The 24,294-nt window shown below is 38.1% G+C and overlaps 1 protein-coding gene across 7 annotated transcripts in view; it reads right to left on the bottom strand.

The window, feature by feature from the left end:
* Positions 1–24,294, bottom strand: part of nrxn2a (neurexin 2a) — a 119,369-nt gene that overhangs the window by 13,892 nt on the left and 81,183 nt on the right. For 6 of the 7 annotated variants that reach the window (XM_051401206.1, XM_051401202.1, XM_051401201.1 and 3 more), the window contains one exon: positions 4,623–4,804. In XM_051401206.1, the coding sequence (XP_051257166.1) occupies positions 4,623–4,804 (182 nt within the window). Of the gene's footprint in view, positions 1–4,622; positions 4,805–21,199; positions 23,027–24,294 lie in introns of those variants that run through there. The other variant, XM_051401207.1, reaches the window with a different exon arrangement.

Below are 24,294 nucleotides of genomic sequence, written 5' to 3'. Positions count from 1 at the left end.
TTCTCTGGACAACAATTAACATCTCCAGGGCTACAGCAGTCTGCCGGGGGCTTTTATTTTGCTAACTCGGTTTAGAGCATGATTACAAAACAGCCCCAAAGCAACACTACTGCACTCCAGTTTTAGAAAACAAAAGCTTGGCCTTTCCAGTTCACATTGGTGGGGTTTTTGGCTATTTAATGTCCATGTTTTTGAGTACAAAGCTAGTTAAGCATATCCTCATGAAAAGTCTCCCACCTAGCTGTTTTAACATCAGCTCTGGGGGAGAAAGCATTTCCTTAGAGCATTCCCTGTTTCCACGGGGGCTTTCAGTGTGAGGTCTCAGCTGCAGTCTCATTATGAGGAGGATATGTTATTATAAGGATTTATTTTTGATGTGCTGAAAAAGAAAATGTGTGAGTGGACAGATATTGATGCTTTTAAGAGGACAAGTATGTCTGTCTGTCTCAGTTTGTTACCGGCCAACTGTCTTTCTCTGTATTGGACACGCTTACTAGACTCTTTACTGGCGCCTTTTCCTCAGAGGCAGGTGGGAGTTTGCATCTACAGTGTTGGGAATTAAGAGGCTTCCTATCTTTCCTATTCCCACTGGAATGCTAAAGTGCTTCTTCATCGTACTCAGCACAGTGATAGATGTGTTTGGCTAACATAAAAGGAACCTAGTAAATCATTTTTTAATCCTGAGCGTGAAACAGGAAACAATTCCTTTCTTTTAAAAGGCAATTGCTGGATGGAAATGACAGATCATTATATATAATGAAAAAACTTCAAACCACTGCATGCAATATAATGTGAGCTGCTAATTCCTTTGAACTGTTGCATATTTCCTAAATACATCCCAAATGATCAAAGGCACATATTTTCTCTAAAAATGGATTACATCTTAAAATATGTTATTACTGTAAAGTTTATTTCATCTGTCGGAAAAACTCTTTTTTATTTATAATATTTAGTAACCACAGCACACAGCATCAGATCTGTACCTAACTTATCTATCATAAAATTGAAATGAAGAAGCACGGTAAGAAGGCTGAGGTTGAGCTCTGCCTTTGAAAGTGCCCTCCTGAAGCATGCACATTCATGAGTTTTGTGTGCAGCGTTTCCATTCCTGCACAGAATGAGGCGGAATATTTATGAAGAAAGACTTTCCTGTTCAGAAAATAATTTTGAGGGCCAAATTGCCGGAGCCCTCTCCCGATTGATGCACTTGCACATCAAAATGCATAAGAAATCTACTTATGGAATCACGGAGGTCCACCCAAACCTTACCAGGTTACTGTAATAACTTCATCATTCATTCTCCTGTAGTTTCTTCAGTATTTCTAATTGTCATCCTTTTGCACAATGAATCTTCTGTTTTTGTTCTTTCAGTCACTCATTAAAAACATGACCCTTTGAAAGTATGAGCCTCTCTAATTTACTCTCTGGTGAATATGGGGATGGCGTATAATTGGTCTTTGAAGCTTGTGTATGTGACCAGTTTAATGCAGCAATCTTCTGTGCTCGTGAGTAATGTTTATTTTGTTGTGTCTGGAGTTATCTGTGATTTAGAATTGCTGTTTTAATGATTTCAATATTTTAAGCACTGACAATCAGATGCTACATTTGCAGCTATAAAAGCTTAATCTATTCTAAATTATCAGTGGATGGAAATCTAGTGGTAGGCTAATGTTAAGTTTCATCTTGGTTGCTCTAGTAGTCATATCTGTTAATCACGAGTACTTCAAACACAATGAAAGTGCTCTGTTGAGACCAGACGCCCACATTTATTATGACTTTTTTCTTAAGGAAGGGTTTTGACCCCTTCATGATTTACATTTCATGAAGTTCCACTGTGATTATTCATCATATTGTAGTTTTGAAAAGAAAGCTTGATATCTGAGGAAGAATAAAGGAAGTGAATTCTGCTCTAAGGCACCTCACCTGAAAACACCAAATCCCTGAAGCACTAAAAAAACTCATATATCATTTGTTTCCTTTACTATTTTCAACTCTCCCTTGTGGCCAGTGTTATTTTGACCAGCTTCTCTCTGTCTTCACCTACTTTTCACATTCTTCCTCTTCGTTAATGGGCAAGCAGAGGAAGTAAACGAACGTGTTACATGTGATAAAATGTGGAATTAATAATATACATAAATTGAATTACAAGGATTGTCAACTTAGGTTTCTATGAAACAAGAAGGTGTGATCTTTTGAAGCTTAGTTAGAGAAACCAAAAGAAGAGAACCTCAACACCCTCTGAACTCTGTTTTATCCCCCTCCGCTGAGCAGTAATAAGGTGTCAAAGTAAGCAATCTGTCAGGGTGCAAGGACTTGGCAGATGCTGGAAAATCTTTTCAGCTGGCTTTGCAGCAGTCTTTGCATTTACTAGCAACAGTGCAAGGCTGGCAAGGTCAGTTTCACACTTTTAAAACTGGAAATACAATTTAAATGAGACATTCTGAAAAACATCCAGGGGAGGATTTTTGTACCCAACATGTCTAGAAAGTTATACATACAGCAGTCAAACTCTAAAAACGGGCACACTGTAAAGTAAAGAAAAGTAAAGGCATGTTTCAATTTTAAAACATTTTCTGTATATTAGCTCCAATATTATTTTACTTAGCTTCCCTCTTCTGAAGGCCTCAGTTAACTGTCATAATAGACCAGCTTGGAACAGTGACTGCAACAGACTGAATATTAGTTACTGAATATGCCTGGAAGACGCTATAAATGCTGAGTGCAATGAGCATGCTCAACTTTAAATCACAAAAATTACCTCATGTCTTTCACATTTGAATACAAATCTGAACCATTACAAGAGCAGCAAAAGGCAATGTGCTATGGAACATAATGAGGGGAATGATGAGTTTTTTCTTCACCTCTTGTGTTTCTATTTTTTAAGAAAACGATTTATGTTTTCTCTTCTTTCACATATTTCCAAGTATATATACAGTTTTAAAAGAGAAAATAAACATATACCTTGAATTAGATTTGCACAAATACATTTGGGGACATAATATTGGATATGGAAATTAGTGGAAATAATTTATGAACATTATAGGAATAAAATTCAAGATCAGGAAGATAAAGAAAGCACTATTCCTCATTTCAAAATGCTACGCTTTTCAGGACAGCGTCTGTAATATTATGAAGCAGTTTTTAGGTGGTTACAACAATGTGTCTACTAATAAGGGTCTAACTCCAGTTGCGATTTTTGTCCCGTGCTCTGACAACAGGTGTGATTTTAATTATGACACAGCACGCAGACGTTTGACAGATCTCCCCTCTGGTCTTCATCATGGCACATCTGTCCTGTGGCTACATGCTAAAAAGGCTGATTTCCCTCCAGAAAAGACACAGTTGCTGGCAGCTGCTGAGGAGTCACTTGGTTCCACCAACAGATACACGTGTTTATCACCAGAAAACATCTCTTAGTCTGTAGCCTTGTGCTTTTTTGTATCTCCTTCTTGTGGGTATAATTTATATTTTCATATTTTATCTCAATATTTGGACTTGGATGCCATTAATCAGTGAATCATACAAGCTGTGACAAACTCTGCTTGATGTTTTTGTGCCAAGTTAGAATAATGGCACAAGTTAAAATTTTAATTTAAAAATAGGCTGTAAGAGGTTTATCTAAACTAATTTCTTTTTGGTTTAATTCAATTTAATTTATAATTAAGATTGTAGCATCAGTATTATACTAGCAAGCTTTTTGTGCCAATATGAGTTTTCTTGCACCTTCATCAACATATCTAAGGAGAAATAATGATATTTTCCTTAAAACTTTACCATTGCTACCATTTCTTCCTATTTTTTATGTAACTTGCATGATGCTTGTGTGAGTCTCAGTTGTGCTATCCCAGACTGAGCTATCTAAATATGAACTGAAGAAATTTCTTTTTTAATTTTGTGCTCTTTTTTTCACAACTTACAAACAAAGTTTCAATGTTAGTCACCAGCTGCTTACACAACACTGGAAAATAGTATAAAATAATGTTGCTCAGTGTTTTCCTCAGGCATTATGGAGACAACGGTAGAAAACAAATGTTTGTTATCTTGTGCTTCCAGACAGAGTGGACTAATTTCCGCTGTTCCAGTTAGCTGCCCACTTCACATTGCCCTGATTTTCATGAGATCTAAGGATTTGGGTGTTTTCTTTGACGCTGTATTCATAATCAATAATGTAATGCTTCTTTTGATCCATATTGACAGAGATATACATGAAACAGCACAATAGCAATGACCATAAGTGCTAATAAGCAATTTGTGCCTTATTCTTCTGAGAATGTTTGTTCTGAGATACTCTAAACATTATTTTGAGCTCATGGAAGATGGAAGGAACTAATTATATAGCAAAATATATCTGACTCTATCTCTGTGTAATCATTCTTATATTATAATATTATTCTTATATTCTTATTATTCTACGTACCTCAAAATTTTGGAATTGTAAGTGAGGTTTCTGGTTTCTGCATTTGAAAACCAGAAAAGGAATGTACACAAATATTCACAGGATTGCCTTAGATCATATGAATAAAATACTTGATTTTAGTCTTTATTTTTTATCCAATAGCAGTGTGATACCCGACCAATCTTCCTCTCTTTTGTGACATTCCTTCTTAAAGCCCCATCCTTACTATGTGCAGCTGAAGATAGTCTCCGAGCCCATGGGTGCTCTCCACTCGCACCAAGATGGCGTCCTTCTGCTGTGAGCTGAAGCCCACAGCTAACCGGTCGGCCCGGGTGCTCGGCCTCTCGTTGGGGGCCCAGGTGAATGTGATGAGAGCCCCCCCTTTTCCAAAGATATATGTGGTCCCAGCTGGAAACAGAGACAGAAAGAGAAACAGTAGTGAGAAGCATTAAAGAGTAACTTTTTGTGCTGTAAACTGGAAGCATTTATAGTGTTAGTAATATTGCTTTATTCCAATGTTTAACTGACTAAATCTGGCTTAGTTTGTGCAGCTGGTGTTCAGTTGGCGATGTAACATTCTTCAAAGACAACTACAACGTTATTTATTTTTAGTATTTAAAGTACCATCCCTAGTATGAAGATGAGATTTAGATTCCTCCTCTCACCATCCCACACCCCCTCCACCCCACTGCTCTGAACACACACACACACACACACACACACACACACACACACACACACACACACACACACACACACACACATCTTTTATTTTTCAAAATATCGCAGTAGGCAGACAAAAGCTCAAACCAGGAAGGAAGAAGGAAAGATTTATTAAAGAGATCTACCTTCCTCTTAAATCACACTTAAGTAGTCTAATTTACAAAGGATGATGAAGCTTTACGTTCACAGATGTAAACAGTTGAGCATCACAGTCGTACCTTTTATTTTCATTATTCCACATCACTGCAAATCCAACAGTATGGGCATCCAAAAATGAAGGCATAGCTTTGCACTGCAGTGATTTCAGAGATTTCACAGAGTTTAGCAAAAGAGCACATAATCCAGGATGAGGCATATAGAGATTATACCCACAGCCTCATATATGAGTGGTATTCTATTTTTGTTTTTACAGGATTTCACATTATCTGTCATAAAAAGCACCCAAGTTTTTCTTGTCAGGTCAATGAACACATCATGTATAATGCCTCTTTATGGGTCACGTGTCCTCCAAAATCAAGACACAGCCTTTGAGTTTTTTTTTCCTTACATGAAAAATGTATCATTTACTATAGTTCTCATTACATCAGCTTTTCTGTGTACGCGCTTCATATTTTATGAGGTCTCCCCGACTTGCTTATATGTTTAGACCCTTTACTTTTGTTATAGCTGATACATATAAATACTTTTCTGGGTTTTCTATTAGCAAATGTTTGTGTTGATTTAGCATCTAGATATATGGTATTCATAATAATGTTAATGCCACTTAAAGTATATAAAGTATTATTAAAGTTATTCATTTGCACTCCTGTCTCATTGTGATGGGTGAGAGAAATATATGTGTTAATTCATAATTTACAAGTCTTGCTACCTAAGAGAAACTCCATGCGGACTTGTGTTAAAATCCATTTGGGGACTGACTTGTACATCAGACACCTTGCCATGATATGATATGAAATGATCTACACCTCTGATTGTTCATAAATATAAATTCCGTCATTTGTGTGAGAATATAAGAATCTGAGGTTTAATATACTTTTTTTTATAGTCTGTGCAAATTCAAATGGAGTTATCTCTAAGTTTGCTTTCTTAGGGAGTGAATATCAGGTACGTTGCACCCGCAGCGACACCTGCACCTTCACAGAAACAGGATTCCACCTCCACTTTTCCTGAGATAGTCATTGATGAAAAGGAACAAAAATCTTTAAAAACAATACTTCAGGGTATGAGTCCCCATACATGCAAACCTATTGGTCATGTTAGATTAAGTGAACAGCTATGCAGCTAATCACACCATTTGGCCAACTCACCACGCAGGGTATAAAATTGAGGCTTCTGTCACTCGCTGGCAGCAATCACAGATTAAACAATAAGAACAAATCAGAGGTATGAAATGGCTTTTCAAGTTGTTAGTAATGTAGAATTTTCTTTGTCTTGTTATGTGTCAGCAGACTAAACATAAAATAAAAAGCTGTCCTTGTTGTTGTGCTACCTCAATCATCCCAAATGCAAGCCAGCTGGCCCACAATCTTAATGCAAGCTAATGATAGCTGACATTATTTAGCTAGAAGAAATAAGTCTATCCTTCTTCAAACTGTGGCCTTTAATTGCTGTATATTTTTATACTGTCTTATAAGCAGTGCTGGGCACGTTACCAAAAAATAAGAATTTGTTACAGTTACTAGTTACTTCTGTCAAAAGTAATTTCATTACCTTACCAAATACTGCATATAAACATAACTAGTTACAAGGTAAAGTATTTTTTGCCTTACTTTTAAATGTCTGCTTTAATTCTCTTATTGATGCACACAGCTGTAAGCTATGTTATTTTAAAGTTGCTGCGCGACAAGACAAATGTATCTATTTATAAATACTCCTGACCACCAGTAGGCAGCAACGAGTAGCATTCCTACCTGTTCATTTATTGACTTAATTAGAATAGACAGGAGGATTTAGTAAAAGACCCACAAGACAAAATGAGTAACGAGCTCATTTAAATTCAAGTCAATGTAATTGTGTTATTTAATTTGAAAACCTGATTAGTTACATTACTATTTACCGCCAAAAGCAGTGAATTACAGTAACACATTACTTTATAACACGTCACTCCCAGCACTGCTTATAAGTGAGATTTTCTAACCTACATTTTTATTTTGTCCTCTTGTAGTGTATCATGGATGAAATGAGAGAAAAGATAATTAATATCTTATTCTTTATTTTTGGGGTGATGCTACAATGTACATTTTGGAGTCATTTGCACAAGGTGGTAGAAGAATGTAGAAAATGTAAAGATGTATGGCATTCACTTCGATCTGACATGTTGTGGAGACTGGAACGGGGGCCGAAGGCAGGCTCATGTCCGACCTCTATAACCTCCACACTTTTAAAATTACTGCTCCCCTGGTGAATGTTCTTTTAGAGGAGTTAGGATTGCAGGTGCTGATGGCAAATACAGAAAAACTGCTGTCCTTAGATGAAAACAGTACGCCCATGAAAGATGCGTAGTCATTTTGATACAGGGTACAGCAGAAACTACAATTACCTTTAATAGTACACCACAAAAACTTGGTTTGCTTGTTTTAACACCTGAAACCTAAGTGTTGTTTTTACAACTGATATTTTTCACCTTTAAAGTGAAGCACAGAGAAACACTTGTTGCCTCAATTTCAACTGTATACAAAGACTTGAGTACTCTTCTGCTCATTGTAATTGGCACTCACCACAAAGGTTTTCTTATTGACAGGAACTAGCTGCAGCTTGAATGTTTTTTTGTTTGTTTGTTTGTTTGTTTGTTTTTTACATGAAACACTTACTCCAAAGACTTGTACAAAGTGTTTATTTCAAACCAAATTATTTCTTGGTTAGGTAATCTTAATTAACGTCTGGGATTTGCAGTCAAATGTGAGTCGGTGACATTAGTTACATCAAGGACTCGCAATGAGTGGTTTAATTGGTTTCTTCCTTTCAGTGAATCTGTATCTGCCCTCCTAATTCTGTTTTTATTGCACTTGTATTTTAAACATAATATAGGGGACGGACAACTTCATCAATCCATACATATTCTAATAAATTCTAATGAGCAGTCCTGCATTAAATACTAGTCCTGTTTTTGATAATATGTCTTGTAATGAGTTCCAAAATAGCCCATCATCACAAACAATATCAACAAAAATCTTACAATAAGCTCCACAGATGTGGTGCGTTTAAAGGCTATAATATTGCATTTCATTAAACTGAACATGCCGTCACGATGAGACAAGCCATGATGTGGTCAATCACCACATTCTGAGCACACGATTTCACACCATGTCTCATTTCAAATTTCACTGGGCAAAATAGCCTTGAACGCCAATTTAAAAAGATACTCAGGAGACTCAAACCTCATGAACTTTTAGTACCCAATTTGGATACCTAAAAACTGGTCTTTGTAGATCATTACACACATTACATTCGGCTATGTAATGCATAAAAAAGTTAATTTATAACATGTTAAAAATGATTCACACGTGAAAATATTATACATAGACACGTGACACATTCTCAAGATGTAGGCACATGGGATTTTGAGATTTTCACATGTGAAATGTTAACAAAAAATTCTATATATATTTATTATATGTATACTGCAAGAAAGAGGAAGGAATTGAAGCCATGGTACTTAACATATGGCATGTTCAAATTAAGTTTACAGAAGTCAAATTATTGTGACTTAAAATACAAAATAATCCTCCATGGATGGCTCATATTAGAGATCTTTCTGAAACAGTGATGAAAAGCTTTCTAACTAAAGACATTCTTAAGGTAATATCTCATAGTCTATTGCTGTATACAGGGCTATGCAGCTCAGAGAGATATGAGGAGACTGCAGATCACACTAAACAAGGCGGCAAGGATGCCACATTAAGTGTGGGCATGGAAAAGGAGTGAGTGATGGGATGACCTACAGTGTGGAGCATTTGAGAGATGATTCTATTGCACGAATTTTCAAAACTTCAAAAGTTAAAAAAGCCAGTTAGTATTAAGAACAAACTGCTACTAGTATCAATAAGCAGTGATGGGAATAACGGTGTTACTTTTTTCAGTAACGAGTAATCTAATTGATTACTCTTCCCATCTTAATAACGCTGTTACCGTTACTGCCAAAAAAGGCGGCGCGTTACTATAATTTAAGCTGTTTTTTTTATCAGACTAACTAGATCTCTGAGCCGAGAGGCAAAGACTTTTTTTTACTGTTCTTCCTTGGTTAGTGGGCAGTGCATGAGACAAGTGCATAAATGCTGACGATTGGCTGAGGTTGAGTAAAATTTCATGGTAAGCCAATCAGAGGTAGACTTGGGCGTGTGTTCGAAAGCAAGCATAGTCGGACACACAACGAACAACACAAGCGAGTCAGTCAGCGAGAGACAGGTATGGCGAGTTGTGGTGCATCTTATTACATTTGCACTAAAAAGAGTATATATTTTTTCTATACATTTTTAGTACATTGCTTAAAGAGCATAATTTTATTTAGATTTATTTGTTGGCTGGCTGCAGCCTCTTCAAGTGAGATTGTCAATTGCCAGAGAAAGAGATTTATTTTTATGGAGATTTCTTATGTATTACCTGTTTATATTTGGATTCCTTAGTTTTGCTATACATTGTACTTTTCAGTTAGATTGAAAGCTCCTCATATTGTTACACTGTTCTACTTTTTCAAGGAAGAAAATACTTGAAGTACACTATATCTACCAATTGTCTGAAGTTTTTTTTTGTTTTATTTCCACTACAAAGAGTGTATATATTTGTTATTTATTTTTGGTATAGTGCTTAACAAGCATAATTTACTTTTGCCCAGTTGTGGCCTGTTGAGGGGCAATAAATATCAAAAGTTCCAAAACATCTATGGTGTTATTTGTATCCATCCACTAAATAAACATAATATACATGGCATTTGATTGGAGGCTAGTCTCACTTTGTCCCACAGCAACATTAAAACAGTTTAGATTTGTGTACATTGTTTCTGTTAATGTATTGTAATAATGTATTGTATTAAGTGTCCATTTCATTATAATATTCAGATTTATCATAAATAATTGAACATGCACATGTATTTTAAGTTCCGTTAAAGAGGGGTGGAGGTGGGGTCACATTTAAAAATTTACTTGAAAGTAACGCAGTAGTTACTTTCTGAAGTAACTAGTTACTTTTATAATTTGTAGAAGTAGAAGTAACTGTAACTAATTGCTTTTTAAAAGCAACTTGCCTAACACTGTGAATATAAATGAAAATAAAAATAATGATAAATTATAAATAATAAATACATTTAAATTAAATTAAATTAATAAATAAAATAATAAATAAAAATAAGCTTGTAGGATTACAGAGTTGGTCGTGTGAGGATTACAATACTGTGCATTGACAATATAACACTACGTCTGTTAAATTTTGGCTTAATTACTTTGAACGAGGGTCTTCGGCTACTACGAGGCGTCCATATTTGTTCGGTTTTCAGGGACGTCCATATTAGAAAGCGTAAAGTCGGATATATCATAATTGCTAATTGTGATTACAACTAGGAGGTTGGTGGTACTACCAAGATGGAAACTTGTAATCATGATAACTCTCATATGACATGAAAGCATGAATTTCACACATACTGTTTAGGTTACATGTGGATGTGGACCTTTTACACGTGAGACCATGGTTTACACACATATTCTTTTTTGTAACACTGTTGAGAACTAGCTAATGGACATGGAACTGTGGTGTTTTGTCTAGTGCTGTGGGAGCATGAGCAGACAGTCAAAGGGTGAACAAAGGCTAACATGCACATCTGAAATGTGCATCATGAAATATAGAATGCTAATGCACCTGCAGGATAATATGGAAGCATCTGTCTATAGACAGCAGTGTCTCTTGCATTAGTTAGAACGTTAAAGCATTTCATTAAATCTGCCTCCCTGTTCTCTCTCCTCCTATCTCTTCTTTTCTCTCTGTGATGGACCCGCATCAAATAAAGCAGGCAGTAAATCAGTCTTGTTAAGATTATTACTATAAACATCACATTTCTCTCCCTTGAAGAATCTCTTCTCTCTCTCTGCCAACTATCTCCCGGGAGTGCTCCGCTCTTCTCTCATGGCCATACAATGCATCTGTGCTCAGATAATAGGGTTCCCTTGGAGATTCGTAACGGCAAAATGTGTGCTGTATATCACATCATTATTAGTTGGGAACCTTGATGATTAATTATACTGTATACAGGCATTGTAATACTCCTAGTGCCTACCATATTGTTAATGGATATTATATAGGTGATGTGATAGCATATTCACTATAAAGATTTAATTGTAAGCATATTAAAACCCTGGTGTTGGTTTAATACATTACAGAGGTCAGCAGAATCATAGAGGGATATTATAGATTTATCTGCTTTTTACAGGCATTGTAATGGTGCCAATGAAACTCACAAAGAAACCATGATTGGCTGTTGTGTCTTAATGGATCTCTACACAACAAATGTAACAGTATGGATTATTTGTTTATGCCAAGATGCATGCCACCCACTCAAACATCCTGTCCTATTCATTTGTGCTTTCAGCCAATATACGCAAGAGACGAGGCAACATGCTCATAGGACTTGCAAACTACACTGAGACGGTGGTGATAATTTGCATCACACATAACACTTTAGATGTGAAAAGGTTTAAACGCACCCCCTGAGCTTGCTGTTGTAAAGAAATGGAGAATTCCTGTGGCCAGAGTGAGTATTAGCTCTCATATTACTAATCATGACTTTTAAGAGGTTGAAAAATAATTATGAATCATAGAAATGGCAGCTAGTATCAGCTGTAACATTATAAATACAAAGCAGTGGAACAAACAGTATTACTCATACTCTTATAGCCATTTAAAACCGTTCTGGTGATTATGAATGAGAACATGTATTTTATACTTGAGCACACCTATAATTGTATATGGACAAATTTCTTTCAGCGTGCCAACCTCAAGTAGGGCAAAATGAGTAAAGTGTTCAAGTGCAGTACAGCATACAATATGCCTTGGAGACGGTTTGTGCAGAGAAACAAGGGCACTTTACTGGAAAAACAAAGCTGATCGATTAAGAACATAAAGCCATATAGATCTCTAAACTGTGAGCAGTTTTGCAGAAATGGAGAGTTATGGAGAGATATTAAGTTTGAATTTGGCATCTGACTTATGGCATCTGAGGCACACTCTTACATGGTCGATTAAATACAGCTCAGTGAAATGATGAAAATGAATAGCGCAGGCTAAAGCCTGACGGAGAGGACATAAGGTTTTTTAAGTTAAAATATAGTGTACAACCTAGATAGTGGCATCATATACTTAGTACAGTGAATCAAATCAATCAAATCAATTGAATTTGATCAATTACAAGCTACACTGAAAATCTTGTGAATCTTAAATAACCGCACATGCAGCTGGCAGACACAGACTTCAGCTGTATTATGGTTGAATTGCTGTTTCTGCTCCCATCAGCAAGATGTATCCAGACTGTCAGTTCTCAAAATTGAACGTCTGCAGCTCAGAGCACCTCAAACGACCCCCTTCTTCTATAATAACGTTAAGGTTTTCTCCTACTCAACTTTCAGATGACTTGGGTCGTGCATTGAAACTGTTTCATACAATTCTGAAATGCTGCATTAATGCTTCCTCCTATTGCAAGAGTCACAAAGACATTTCCTATGAATGTACCGAAATAGCTTTTATGACAAGAATACAATGCCCAAGGTTTTTTAGGGCATTATACTATGGCCTTCATTTTCTTCATCTTTTCAGATTTAATAGTCGCTCAGTTTTTACAACCTTATTATTGGAGTTTTGGTCGGGTGTGTCAGTTGTCTTTGTTAAAATCATCTGGTGTTTTTGTATATTCTCATATGTGATCTGTGAGGTAATGTGTCCTAGCACAAAAACACTGAAAATGTATTGTGTTTTAGTTATAATCCTTAAAATTTGAATCATATCAAACCCCATTTTCGATGCTATTTAATGTTGGTATTTCTTCTGCAATATTCATTCAGTGTATTTACTTTCAGTAGTTAGCAGTTGATATTGCTAGTGCAGGAGTCCACCATTACCAATTGCCTTCACACGCACAAGGAATTTACAAGATATTATACAGCATGTAAACCTGTGTAATTTATTTAACTGATATCATCCTCATTGTTTATTGTTCACTCTCGTAATGCCGTATCAGAGCTGTATCATAGGGAAACTCCACCATATTAACACATCAAAGTCTGTTTACAGGTCTTGGGGAGTACTACTAACTATGTGAAAAAAGATGCATAAAGCCTTATGGGGCTGCACAGGAGGCTGTGTGAAGTCTGATGAAAGATTACAAGTTTGAAAATGATGCAGCCCAATCCTCATCTCTGCTAGCTAGCTGATCCTAGCATAATGTACCCTAATGTCTAACCACACTATTGGTGGTTGAGTTGCATTGTGGGTACTGTGGGCATAAAAAAAGACAATAACTCTTGTTGTTTATCTATTTTTAAAAAAGTGTTCACCGCAAGTCTGTGCAATGCTAAAATAGTGGTGCACTCTTTCAAGTTACTGCTAATGCAAACTAAACATTTCCAGCTCAACTGGCAAAACACAGGGTGATGATTTTACAGTAAAACAATCAACCATGAACAAAACAACATGAGCTGTTTGACTGGGCTGTAAAGTGACACACCAGTTGTTCTATGTTGTATTTCTGACAAATTGGCTGCTAAAGATTGTTTGCTGTAGTGTTGAAACCGCACTTGTTATCACGGTAACCATGGGTGTTGCCAAATCAACTTGGACTGAAATTTTAAGGATTACAACTTTAAGACTTACAACTTTAATATTAACAAGAACAGGGGGACTTTGTATTCAATGACAAATCTGATTTCTGAGGTCCCGAAATATACTTGTGATGCTATGCAGTAACAGGCACCTCTATATTGCTCATATACTGGAAACAAAGGAACATGCACAACACTGCACGAGATACTGTAATGTGATTCTGCTGCACAATCCTCAGACCTAAATTCTGTCTTCACAATGGCTATAGAGGTTTCCTATAAATCATTTTACAGCAGGTGCAATCATTGTTGGTGAATCCAGCTTTTGTTTGACGGTGAACTGCTGCTGTACCACACAGTTATATATTCTGTCCTTGGCTCTTTTTTACTCAGAGAAGGTAAGGTTTTCAACATGTAATACGACAAAAAATGTAGAAAGTAATTATACGTCAGAAATATTCCTACAGTAGCTTTAATATATTTTCCTAAAATGGGGAACAATGAGATTACTGCATTCTTTCACAATAATAGTGACAGTATTAACATCAAAATGTCTGACATGAAAGCAGCAGTTTACTATATAATACAATGCAAAGCACAGCAAGCTTTAATGTCTCTGAAAAAAACATGACTCTCTGTAACATGCCTGTATTTCTTTACATGGACCGTCATGAATGTCCTCATTGTGCTGGCGTACATGTATTCATCATGCAATAAATGTCAAGTCCGTCTTTACTGGCAGCTTTCACTGTATGTGAAGATTGCTGTTCATGCTTGTTTACAAGACAAGGCCGGTCTCTTACCGTCCCCCATATACATCTGCAGCCTTACTGAAGGCTATGTGCTAATTAAAGTCTTCAAAACCACACAAAACACATTGCATTCAGAATTCAACTAGCACATACGTAAAGTAACTATTGATGTCTACTTTGTTACCTGTGACCTTGCTGAGTAATTTTTTTTTAAATGTATGAGTCACAGGGTAAATCTCTCTCACTAACAAGCGCTTTTACTAGGGATGCCGATATTCACTAAAAATTGTAATATCGGGAAATATCTGTATTTTTATAGAGAGTTAGTTAGTTTTTATAACCGATGTTTGTTCTGTAGGCTTCAGCATTTCTGAGCCTGCATGAACGCAGCATGGGACGTTTACCGGTGCGCCCTAGATGACATATAACAACAACTACACGCTTAATGCATAATGTGTTAATTCCACAATAGGAGATATGTTATGTTGTTATTAACAGTTTTGGTGTAGAAAGCCTGCTAGTTCGGTATCGGGTGATATCGGTATCGGAAATTGAGAGTTGGACAATATCGGAATATCGGATATTGGCAGAAAAGCCAATATCGAGCATCCCTAGCTTTTACTTTTGATACTTTCAGTATATTTTGCTGGCACTACTTTCACTCAAGTATGGTTTCGAAGGCAGGATTTTGTAATGAAGTATTTTTACAATGTGACATTGGTAGTTTTACTTGAGCAACTTGAGCACCTCTTCCACCACCGGTTCTCTTGCTAAGAATGCAGCCCTTGCATTTCTTCTGTGTCTTCTTTTGTGTCTATTACAGCAAACGCTTTCTTCTCTTCAGTTCACATTTTCATTCTGCCGTTGGTTCTGCTTTGCTGCAGATCTAGGGCAACGGTTACCTTGGTCTCAGATTTCTGCTCTTACGTGCCATCCTTCGCCTTGTCTACTTGTTTCACCCTCAGTGTCTTGGCAAAAACCTCAAAATGACAAGTGCGTTCAACACATCGGTATTCATTTACAGAACAGCAATGATGATGCTATAATAATATCAGTTATAAAATTGTCTTGCAGCATTTGAACAAAACACAAATGCTGTGGGAGAGAATTTCTGTTAAGTTTGTTTTTATTGCTTGTGAGTGTATGTTTATTTGTTGTATGCAGGCCTGGCTCGCTATCATCCTGGAGGGTAATGTAATATGTGACCTGGAGGAAATAGAGCCTATCTGATAGACCTTTTGATGCCCCTGTCCCTTTGCTTTCCCTTTCTGCAGTTCTTGTAGCAGGAAATACACGTTATGTCTGACTGCAGTGAGACACTAGACAAGCATTATTTTCTACACTTGACCTAAGGATAACATGCTTTCTGTTCAACTCAGTCTTATTATTGAATAGTGCTCAAAGATATTGTCTTTTAAAGGAGCTCACTAAGCCATTTCCCTCACTTGAGAGATCTCTCTGGAAGCATTAGCTGCTCTTCGCCTTGCCACAGCCAGACAGTTCTTACACCAACATGGGGGCCCTGGAGAATGAAGTGCAGCAGATTTTCACTGAGTGTGTTGAACATGCCAGTGTGTTGGGAGCACGATGAGGGGTCAGCTACAGTGCAAACCTTCTTGCATTACAATTGAGAGGCACTGAGGGTCACTTGCAGTGTAGTGGTTAAAACACTGTATAAAACCTGCTCTGAAACAACATTATATTTAAGAAGCCATGTCAACAACTAGCTAAGGATGGTTCCAAAAAAGCCCTCTGAGTTATCATGGCACTGCAGGGTGGGAATATGAGCTGAGAAAATAAAGTAAGCATTTTAGTTACATAATATGTCTCAAGTTGGGATTTGGCTCCCCCTGATATGAGACATCCTTCAGTCAATGTGTTAACATTTTTAATAATCTCCTTTTAATATCTGGTGCACTCATGTTGGGTATTTTGTTTGGCACATGGAAACATCATTTCTTTTTTAAAACAAACCCATATACAATATCTAACTTGTGTCAAATAGTAACTGAAATGTTTTCTGTGATCCAATTGACCTCACCCTGGTTTAGGAGGTCTGAAATAGAGTTGTTCAGCTGTTCAGGGCATCATCTGAGGTTAAGTAGAACAAAAGGCATGTGAGAAGTGTAGAAAATTAAATGCCTAATTTGAAATGACATCAATGAAAAATGTTGAAGTAATTATACTGATGTTGCTACTGTAGCCATTTCCCCATCAAACTGTCACATACATTTTGAACTACAATGAATGTTTCAAAATGAAGAAATACAAACTGGAGGCCTTTTCATCACATGGTCTGTTGTATAAAGTGATTGGTAACACTTTATAATGAGTACACACTATTAAGCATTAGTTAAGCATGAATAAATACTGAATTCATCATTTATAATGCATGAATACACATTAGTATGTAGTTTATAAACACAGTTAAAAATGTTTTATTCATCATTGATAAGCACATTAGTTATGGATTAGTAAATACTGAATTCATCATTTATAAAGCATGATTCTGCTGTAAATAGTCATTACTATATGGTTTATAATCAAAGTTATAAATGTTTTACTCTTCATTGTACTGTACATTTCTGCATGCACTTGCACATCCACTATTCAGACATGTATTAATGATTAGTGACTGTGTTAGCAGATGTTTTATAAAACCCACAACAAATTAATTTTCTAATGATGGCCTATAAACAGTTATTAATGCAGGAATTCACAGTTACAAAGCACTTACTACTCATTAATTAAGTGTTTTGCACGAGCTTATCTAAAGTGAGCACTATCTATGGCTTATTAAGCATTTACAAATGAGATATAAAGGCTGACAATGCCTCGAGACTCACAAAATGTTCAGTTATCTTAACAGACGAAGGAGAAACACAACACAAGGGTGGTTTATGAAGACATGCTATTGTTGTGATCTTATCTGTTTGGGACGTGTACGTTGAGCTCCCGCTCTCAGCACGTCATCAACGTGATGACGTGCTGAGAGCGAGATGTTACGTCATATTTACGTTAACTCTCAGAAGTTTCTGACAGTGCAGCCAAGGGGAGCATGGAGAAGCACATTGGAGTCGGCGGCCGTCAGCGGCTCTAGAGGAGAGTATGTGTCTTTGTTTGGTAGCACACATTATGGTTGAAAGATAACGTTAGCTTGTCAGCAGCTGCAGGTGTTCGCCCGCGGTGGCTAAGCCGACCTGCCGCTGCTAGGCACTCACCTCGCCCGGCTAGACGAGACTAGACTAGGTCGGCTTAGCCACCGCGGGCGGGTCGGTAACGTTAGTAACGTTACTAACGTTAGTAACATTAGTAACGTTAGTCGGGGAGCGAGGGCAAACACCTGCAGCTGCTGACAAGCTAACGTTATCTTTCAACCATAATGTGTGCTACCAAACAAAGACACATACTCTCCACTAGAGCCGCTGACGGCCGCCGACTCCAATGTGCTTCTCCATGCTCCCCTTTGTTGCACTGTCAGAAACTTCTGAGAGTTAACGTAAATATGACGTAACATCTCGCTCTCAGCACGTCATCACGTTGATGACGTGCTGAGAGCGGTAGCTCAACGTACACGTCCCAAACAGATAAGATCACAACAATAGCATGTCTTCATAAACCACCCTTGTTCGTCTTCATACAATATGTTGGGAAGTTGCAGTAAATATCAATACAATATGTTCTATATCCCTTTGTGTTGTGTCTCTCCTTCGTCTGTTAAGATAACTGAACATTTTGTGAGTCTCAAGGCATTGTCAGCCTTTATATCTCATTTGTAAATCCTTAATAAGCCATAGATAGTGCTCACTTTAGATGAGCTCGTGCAAAATACTTAATTAACGAGTAGTAAGTGCTTTGTAACTGTGAATTCCTGCATTAATAACTGTTTATAGGCCATCATTAGAAAATTAATTTGTTGTGAGTTTTTATAGAACATCTGCTAACACAGTCACTAATCATTAATACATGTCTGAATAGTGGATCTGCAAGTGCATGCAGAAATGTACAGTACAATGAAGAGTAAAACATTTATAACTGTGATTATAAACCACATAGTAATGACTATTTACAGCAGAATCATGCTTTATAAATGATGAATTCAGTATTTACTAATCCATAATTTATGTGCTTATCAATGATGAATAAAACATTTTTAACTGTGTTTATAAACTACATACTAATGTGTATTCATGCGTTATAAATGATGAATTCAGTATTTATTCATGCTTAACTAATGCTTAATAGTGTGTACTCATTATAAAGTGTTACCAAGTGATTTTTAATTTTTATATGAAATTGACATATGTCATCATGTTGAAGAGTGAAAAACAAAAAAACATGCAAGGAGCCATAATAAATGTATTTCAGTAATTCTGACATTATTTAGAGGGGTTAAAGTGGGCATTATTTTATAAATATAAAGCTAAAACAACTTATTATTTTCATGATCAATTAATCTGCCAATTCATTAAGCAATCATCAAATCATTATTTAGTTTGTCAAGTGTCAGAAAAAAGCAAAAATGTCCTTCTCAATTTCCCAGAATCCAATGAGATCTTTGAATGAGGTTGAGGTGAGGTGATCCTCGTCTTCAAATATCTTGTTTTGTCTGACTAATAATCCAAAACCCAAAGAGATTATGTTTACGATGATATAAAACAGAAAAAAATCTGCAAATCTATACATCGGTGGGGCTGGAACCAGGGAATGTTTGTTTAAAATATTATATAATTTAACAATAAATCAACCATCAAAATCGTTGCAGATTAATTTTCTGGCCAATGACTAACAAATTAACTGACTGATCACTGCAGCTCTAAAGAACTGGCATTCTTTCACATCTTGAAGACCTCTGATTAAGTACTAATTCACTGGCAGCTGATCTGCTATTTCGCATGGCGCCTCTTGCTCTTCTGTGACATTCACTCCTCATAGACAAACTCAGATACTTCTGAGCTCATTATTTGAACCTCTTTGTCTGTGTGTATGTATGCCACATACTGTAAGCAGTGTAGTGTAACAATACACTACATGTAATAACCTGTGTTTAGGATGAGGAGTGTGAGGCAATGCAGCAGGGTAGGTGGCCTATAAATAGCCATAGCCCAGGGGCCTCCAGGAGTCTTTGGCTAGTCTTGACACACACACACATACATGCATATCTGTTATATTAAAGCAAGTGTCCAAAAATGATAGTTAAGTTGATAGAATTTTTTTTACATTAAATATATTCAAAATTGTATTTATTTTTTTAATGGTTTAAGCTTAGGTTGCATAACACAGTACTCTCTTGAACATTATGCCAATCAATATTAAGCAATATCTGCATGTGCATTCTACACAGTGCATTATGGCATTGTGGACACGACTTGTAAATGTACTGTCTGTATCATTTATGTTGCAGTAAATTGAATTTCTTGCTCTGAAGTGCATACTTCAGCACAACCTACAGTACAAAATCTACAATAGAGGTAATTGAAAATTTATCAGTGAGTTCTTTGAAGTGTCTTTTTTTATAGGCCAGTTTGATCACAGGCTGTGCCGTTCCTGTAAAAGCATGGTTCAGAATGATATGGATATAATAGCGCAGATGTAATTCATCACATTTTTAGCCCTTTTGCAACTGACAAAACTGCTGTGGTGAAAAAGACACTACAAATCCATCGGGACCCCTTTTATAGCACATAAAAGTGAGTCTTAGGACAGAAATTTCAAAGTGCAATATAAAAGGGAGCACTGGCTCTGGTGTCAGCGCTTTGAAGGAGCCAATTTAAGTAGCGGGGGCAATTTGATGTAGATTATTAAGGATAGGTCAATACTTTATATCCCTCAGTTGAACTCGTTATTCTTTCTTATGAAATTGCACAATGGAGAACCAGACTATCAAGACAGGTTTTATATTGGAAAGTTGGAAAATGTGTTGGCATAAATCCTGTAACGAGTTGAACCAAAGAGATAGTCTATGCTTATATAAATAGAATTGCTTTACATTTGTTTTGACGTGCCAGTAAATACAGTGTACTGTAGAAATCACCTCTGACACAAAACCGGCTCCATTACAGGGAGTGCATTATGCTGCTTAAACAAACAAGAACATCATAGAAAACGATAAAGAGATTTGTAATGATGATTCACTACGCCATTGATGTGTATTTGCAATACAACAAACCCAGCTCTACTGGCGCTGTGGCATCTTGAAAAGCAACATGGGGAAAGGGCAACCATTATTGATACTGATGGGTAGATAAAGAGGTTTAATGGTGCACAGAGGCTGCGCAAATCCATAGTTAGTAAAGGATCCATTATGCCACTGCATGTCACAAGAGAGCCACCAATGGGGCCACCAACTTCAGGAACAACTAAATCCCCTTTTTGGATCTAAAATGCCAAAACAAATATGTCAGATAGCAAAAGCGTGCTCATATCTATTTCTCATTATTCCTGACCTTTGAGCCTTTCTGCAATCAGAACAAAACAATGCATTAAAGAGGCAGCAAACAGAAGGTTGAGAATGTTGGAGGGAAATGTCTTACCATGGCCGCCTCTGGTAAGAAAAGGCATCCTGTTGATGGCAATAGGAACGGTGCCATGCTTATTGTGAAAATGGTGGACGTGGTGTGTGGTACTGAGACTAGAAGACACACGTGCTGTTCCAGTCTGGATGGGGAGTAGAGTAAGCAAGGCGAACCAGAAGGCTAGTCTGGAACAGTAACTTAGGCCCATGCCTAGGCTTAAGTGTGACCAGCTGCTCCTCTGTCCGAACACAGGGGTGGCTGCAAAGAGTCTACCCATGTAGATTAGATCCACATGGGCCCAGTACAGACAATTTGGCCAAACTTTGGCATTTAACAGTTCGACTTGAAGACCACTGGGCATCTCAGTGACAATCTGGGCCCATTTCTTTCATTATCCCTTAGTTTGGTTGGGGGGTTAGCAGATGATGGAATAACTTGTGAAAAAATAACCAAAAATGGATCTCAAGAAAGCAGTCAAAATCCAATTAATGTCCTTGCGGAAGAAACTGAAGAGCACCCAAAACGTATCTGTTTTTGGTTAACATTTTGCCATGTCAAGACGCCTACAGCACAGAGAAGCCAATGTTAAAACCTCATTGAAAACCAACCCAGAGCACATTCTTCAGAAAGTGAGCTGAGTGTATCCAAAATGCAGAAAAGATACCCATCCAAATAAAGAATGGAGATGAATCCACCCGTGATTTTCAAACAGGCATGTTGCTCAACCATGATATTCAGGCGTGAAAAGTGGCAGGATGGGGCTTCATGTGACAAGAATTCTGATAAGAGTCTCCATCGCCCACAGGTAGAGCTGGAGGGCAGCTCAGCCTGCCCACTAAGAAGAGTGCCCCTCCACCGCAGTAGAAAACACAACACGCTTCCGTGGGAAACTGGATCATTTCATTAAGCAAAAAAAAAAAAGGACTAGGAGATAAAAATACGCGCAAGTGAAGATGCAGCGATGAAGGGTGATGCAGGAACCAGCGCTTTTGTTCCCCCCCTTTAGCCAGGGAAAGGCAAGAGAACAGAGATAGGGAGGGGGAGTGAGAGAGGGAGCAGTATCTGCAGCAGCAGCACGGTAAAGGAGAAAATCCAGAAAATAAATAAATAATCTCTCAGTAGCTCCTCATCCACTCTCTCACAAGACGCAGCAAAATCCAGCAAACGGCAACCTCTGGCGTGGCAGAGATCCACCAGAATGCAGCTGCGAGTGTTTCTATTACAAATGGATGTATGATCCGTCTCCCGTGCTCCACCTGCTCAGTCTCATGCAGTGGAGACTACTGCTGCATTCTCCTCTCACTGCTGCTCCTTTTTCTCCCCCCTTTATCCTCTCCCCGTTACCTCGTCCAGAGACTGCCGTGCTGCCTCTGACTGAGGACGGTTAACGTGACAGCTGCGAGCGTCTGTCTCTGGAGGAGGGTAGGTGATTCTCCTCAGATGAGATGGCTCGGATGGCACAGACTGAGATGTTGCCTTGGACTGCTGCAGCAAAAATTATGCTAATTAAAAAGCACCGCCGTATCATAATGAATCCCGGATGGGTGAAATTCCAGGATAGACTGAGACCCCGGTGAAAATAACCTTGGCTCGGAGTGTTGGTCTAACGAAGGCGAGAAAAAGGAGCCCATCTGAAGGCATACTGTAGTCAGAGGCTCTGATCCAGCGAGGCACAGCATGCGCCTCTGTGTGTGTGTGTGTGTGTGTGTGTGTGTGTGTGCGCGTGTGTGTGTGTGTGTGTGCGTCTGAGGAGGAGAGTCTGTGAGCAAATGAGTGAGGAGGGGGGGAGAGAAAGGGTGGGTGAGCGATAGCAGGAGGGAGGGAGAGACAGGAAGAGACAGCGAAAGAGAAAACAGGCAGCCACGGCGCAAACACACAGGGAAATAGTGAGGCAAGAAAATGGGCTGTGTGAATAAATACATGCTACAGATTCACAGCGCGCTGGCTTGCAGGTCCTGGCAGTAACACGTAGGAATCATACTGCAGAGGAGGAGCCTGATTTAGGTGAGCTGTCAGAGCTGTTACAGAATGAAACACAAGGGTATTGGTATGGACGTGCTGCTAACATAAAGACTCGAGAGCGTGTGGATGATAGAAACACAGATACCTGCCAATACAACTCACTACCTCAGGGCTGAGGAAGCTGCAGGCTCTGTAATCCACTGGGAAGAAATCAAGATCTTGCATCAAAATTCAATCTCTTTCCCCAGCATTGCATTGCAATACCTCAGCTGTTTTTACACTCAAAATCAATTTCCTCCAATCCCCTCTGCCTGATGTGCTCACCTCATATCTGTATACAAGTCACCCTTGTGTTAGAGAGCTCAGTAGCTCTCTGCTCTCATGCTGCTTAACCATGCAGAACTTATTCCCAGCTATGACTGATCTGAGTTCAGAGGTATTCTGACAGTTTGAGAACTGCTCAGGGTTTTTTATATATTTTTTATTTTTTTGGAGGGTGGGGAAATATGATGGCAAGATGAATTGGAATATATTGACACTTGAGAGGATGAACACATTATCGGGAATGGAGAGACAAAGTGGGGAGGGATTGGAGGATTGGAGGTAGAGGAGACGGAGCCAAACAGAGGAGACAGAGAGAGGAGAGATTGCAGGGGAGAAGTAAAGGGAGAGGAAGGGGGACTGCAGCGATATCAGCTAAATCACGGTCGATAGAGATATCAGCTGGGATTGCCTAGTCGGTTGAAAGGACACGCATGGAAACAGGAGGACAGAGGCAAGCCATGCAGCACCACCTCTCATAGTGACAAGAAGTCGACGCAGGCCATTACTCAAGCAGGAGAGGGGGCTGGGGCGTGTGGGGGAGCGAGGCTGATTGAACAAAAAGAACAGAGTAGGGGTGAGTGCATAACACTCTGGAATGGCAAGTGGCCTAACAGCATGTAGGCAATCATCTGTTGGTATTATAAACATAAATACACTGAAACAAGCTGTGGATTTCTTTTCTTTTTTCCTCACATCTTTCAATCTGAGTCACAGGGAGGTTTAAATCCTTTATGTGCATCCTCTATCCTCTATATATTTCTCAGTAAATCTTAGTGCTGGGAAGTGCCAGCTTGATGAAACAGACAATTGCGATGATGCAGAGCGCT

The sequence above is a fragment of the Dicentrarchus labrax genome, unplaced genomic scaffold (assembly GCF_905237075.1).
Source record: "Dicentrarchus labrax unplaced genomic scaffold, dlabrax2021, whole genome shotgun sequence".
Taxonomy (NCBI): Eukaryota; Metazoa; Chordata; class Actinopteri; family Moronidae; genus Dicentrarchus; species Dicentrarchus labrax.
This window is presented reverse-complemented; position numbering and strand designations above follow the sequence as displayed.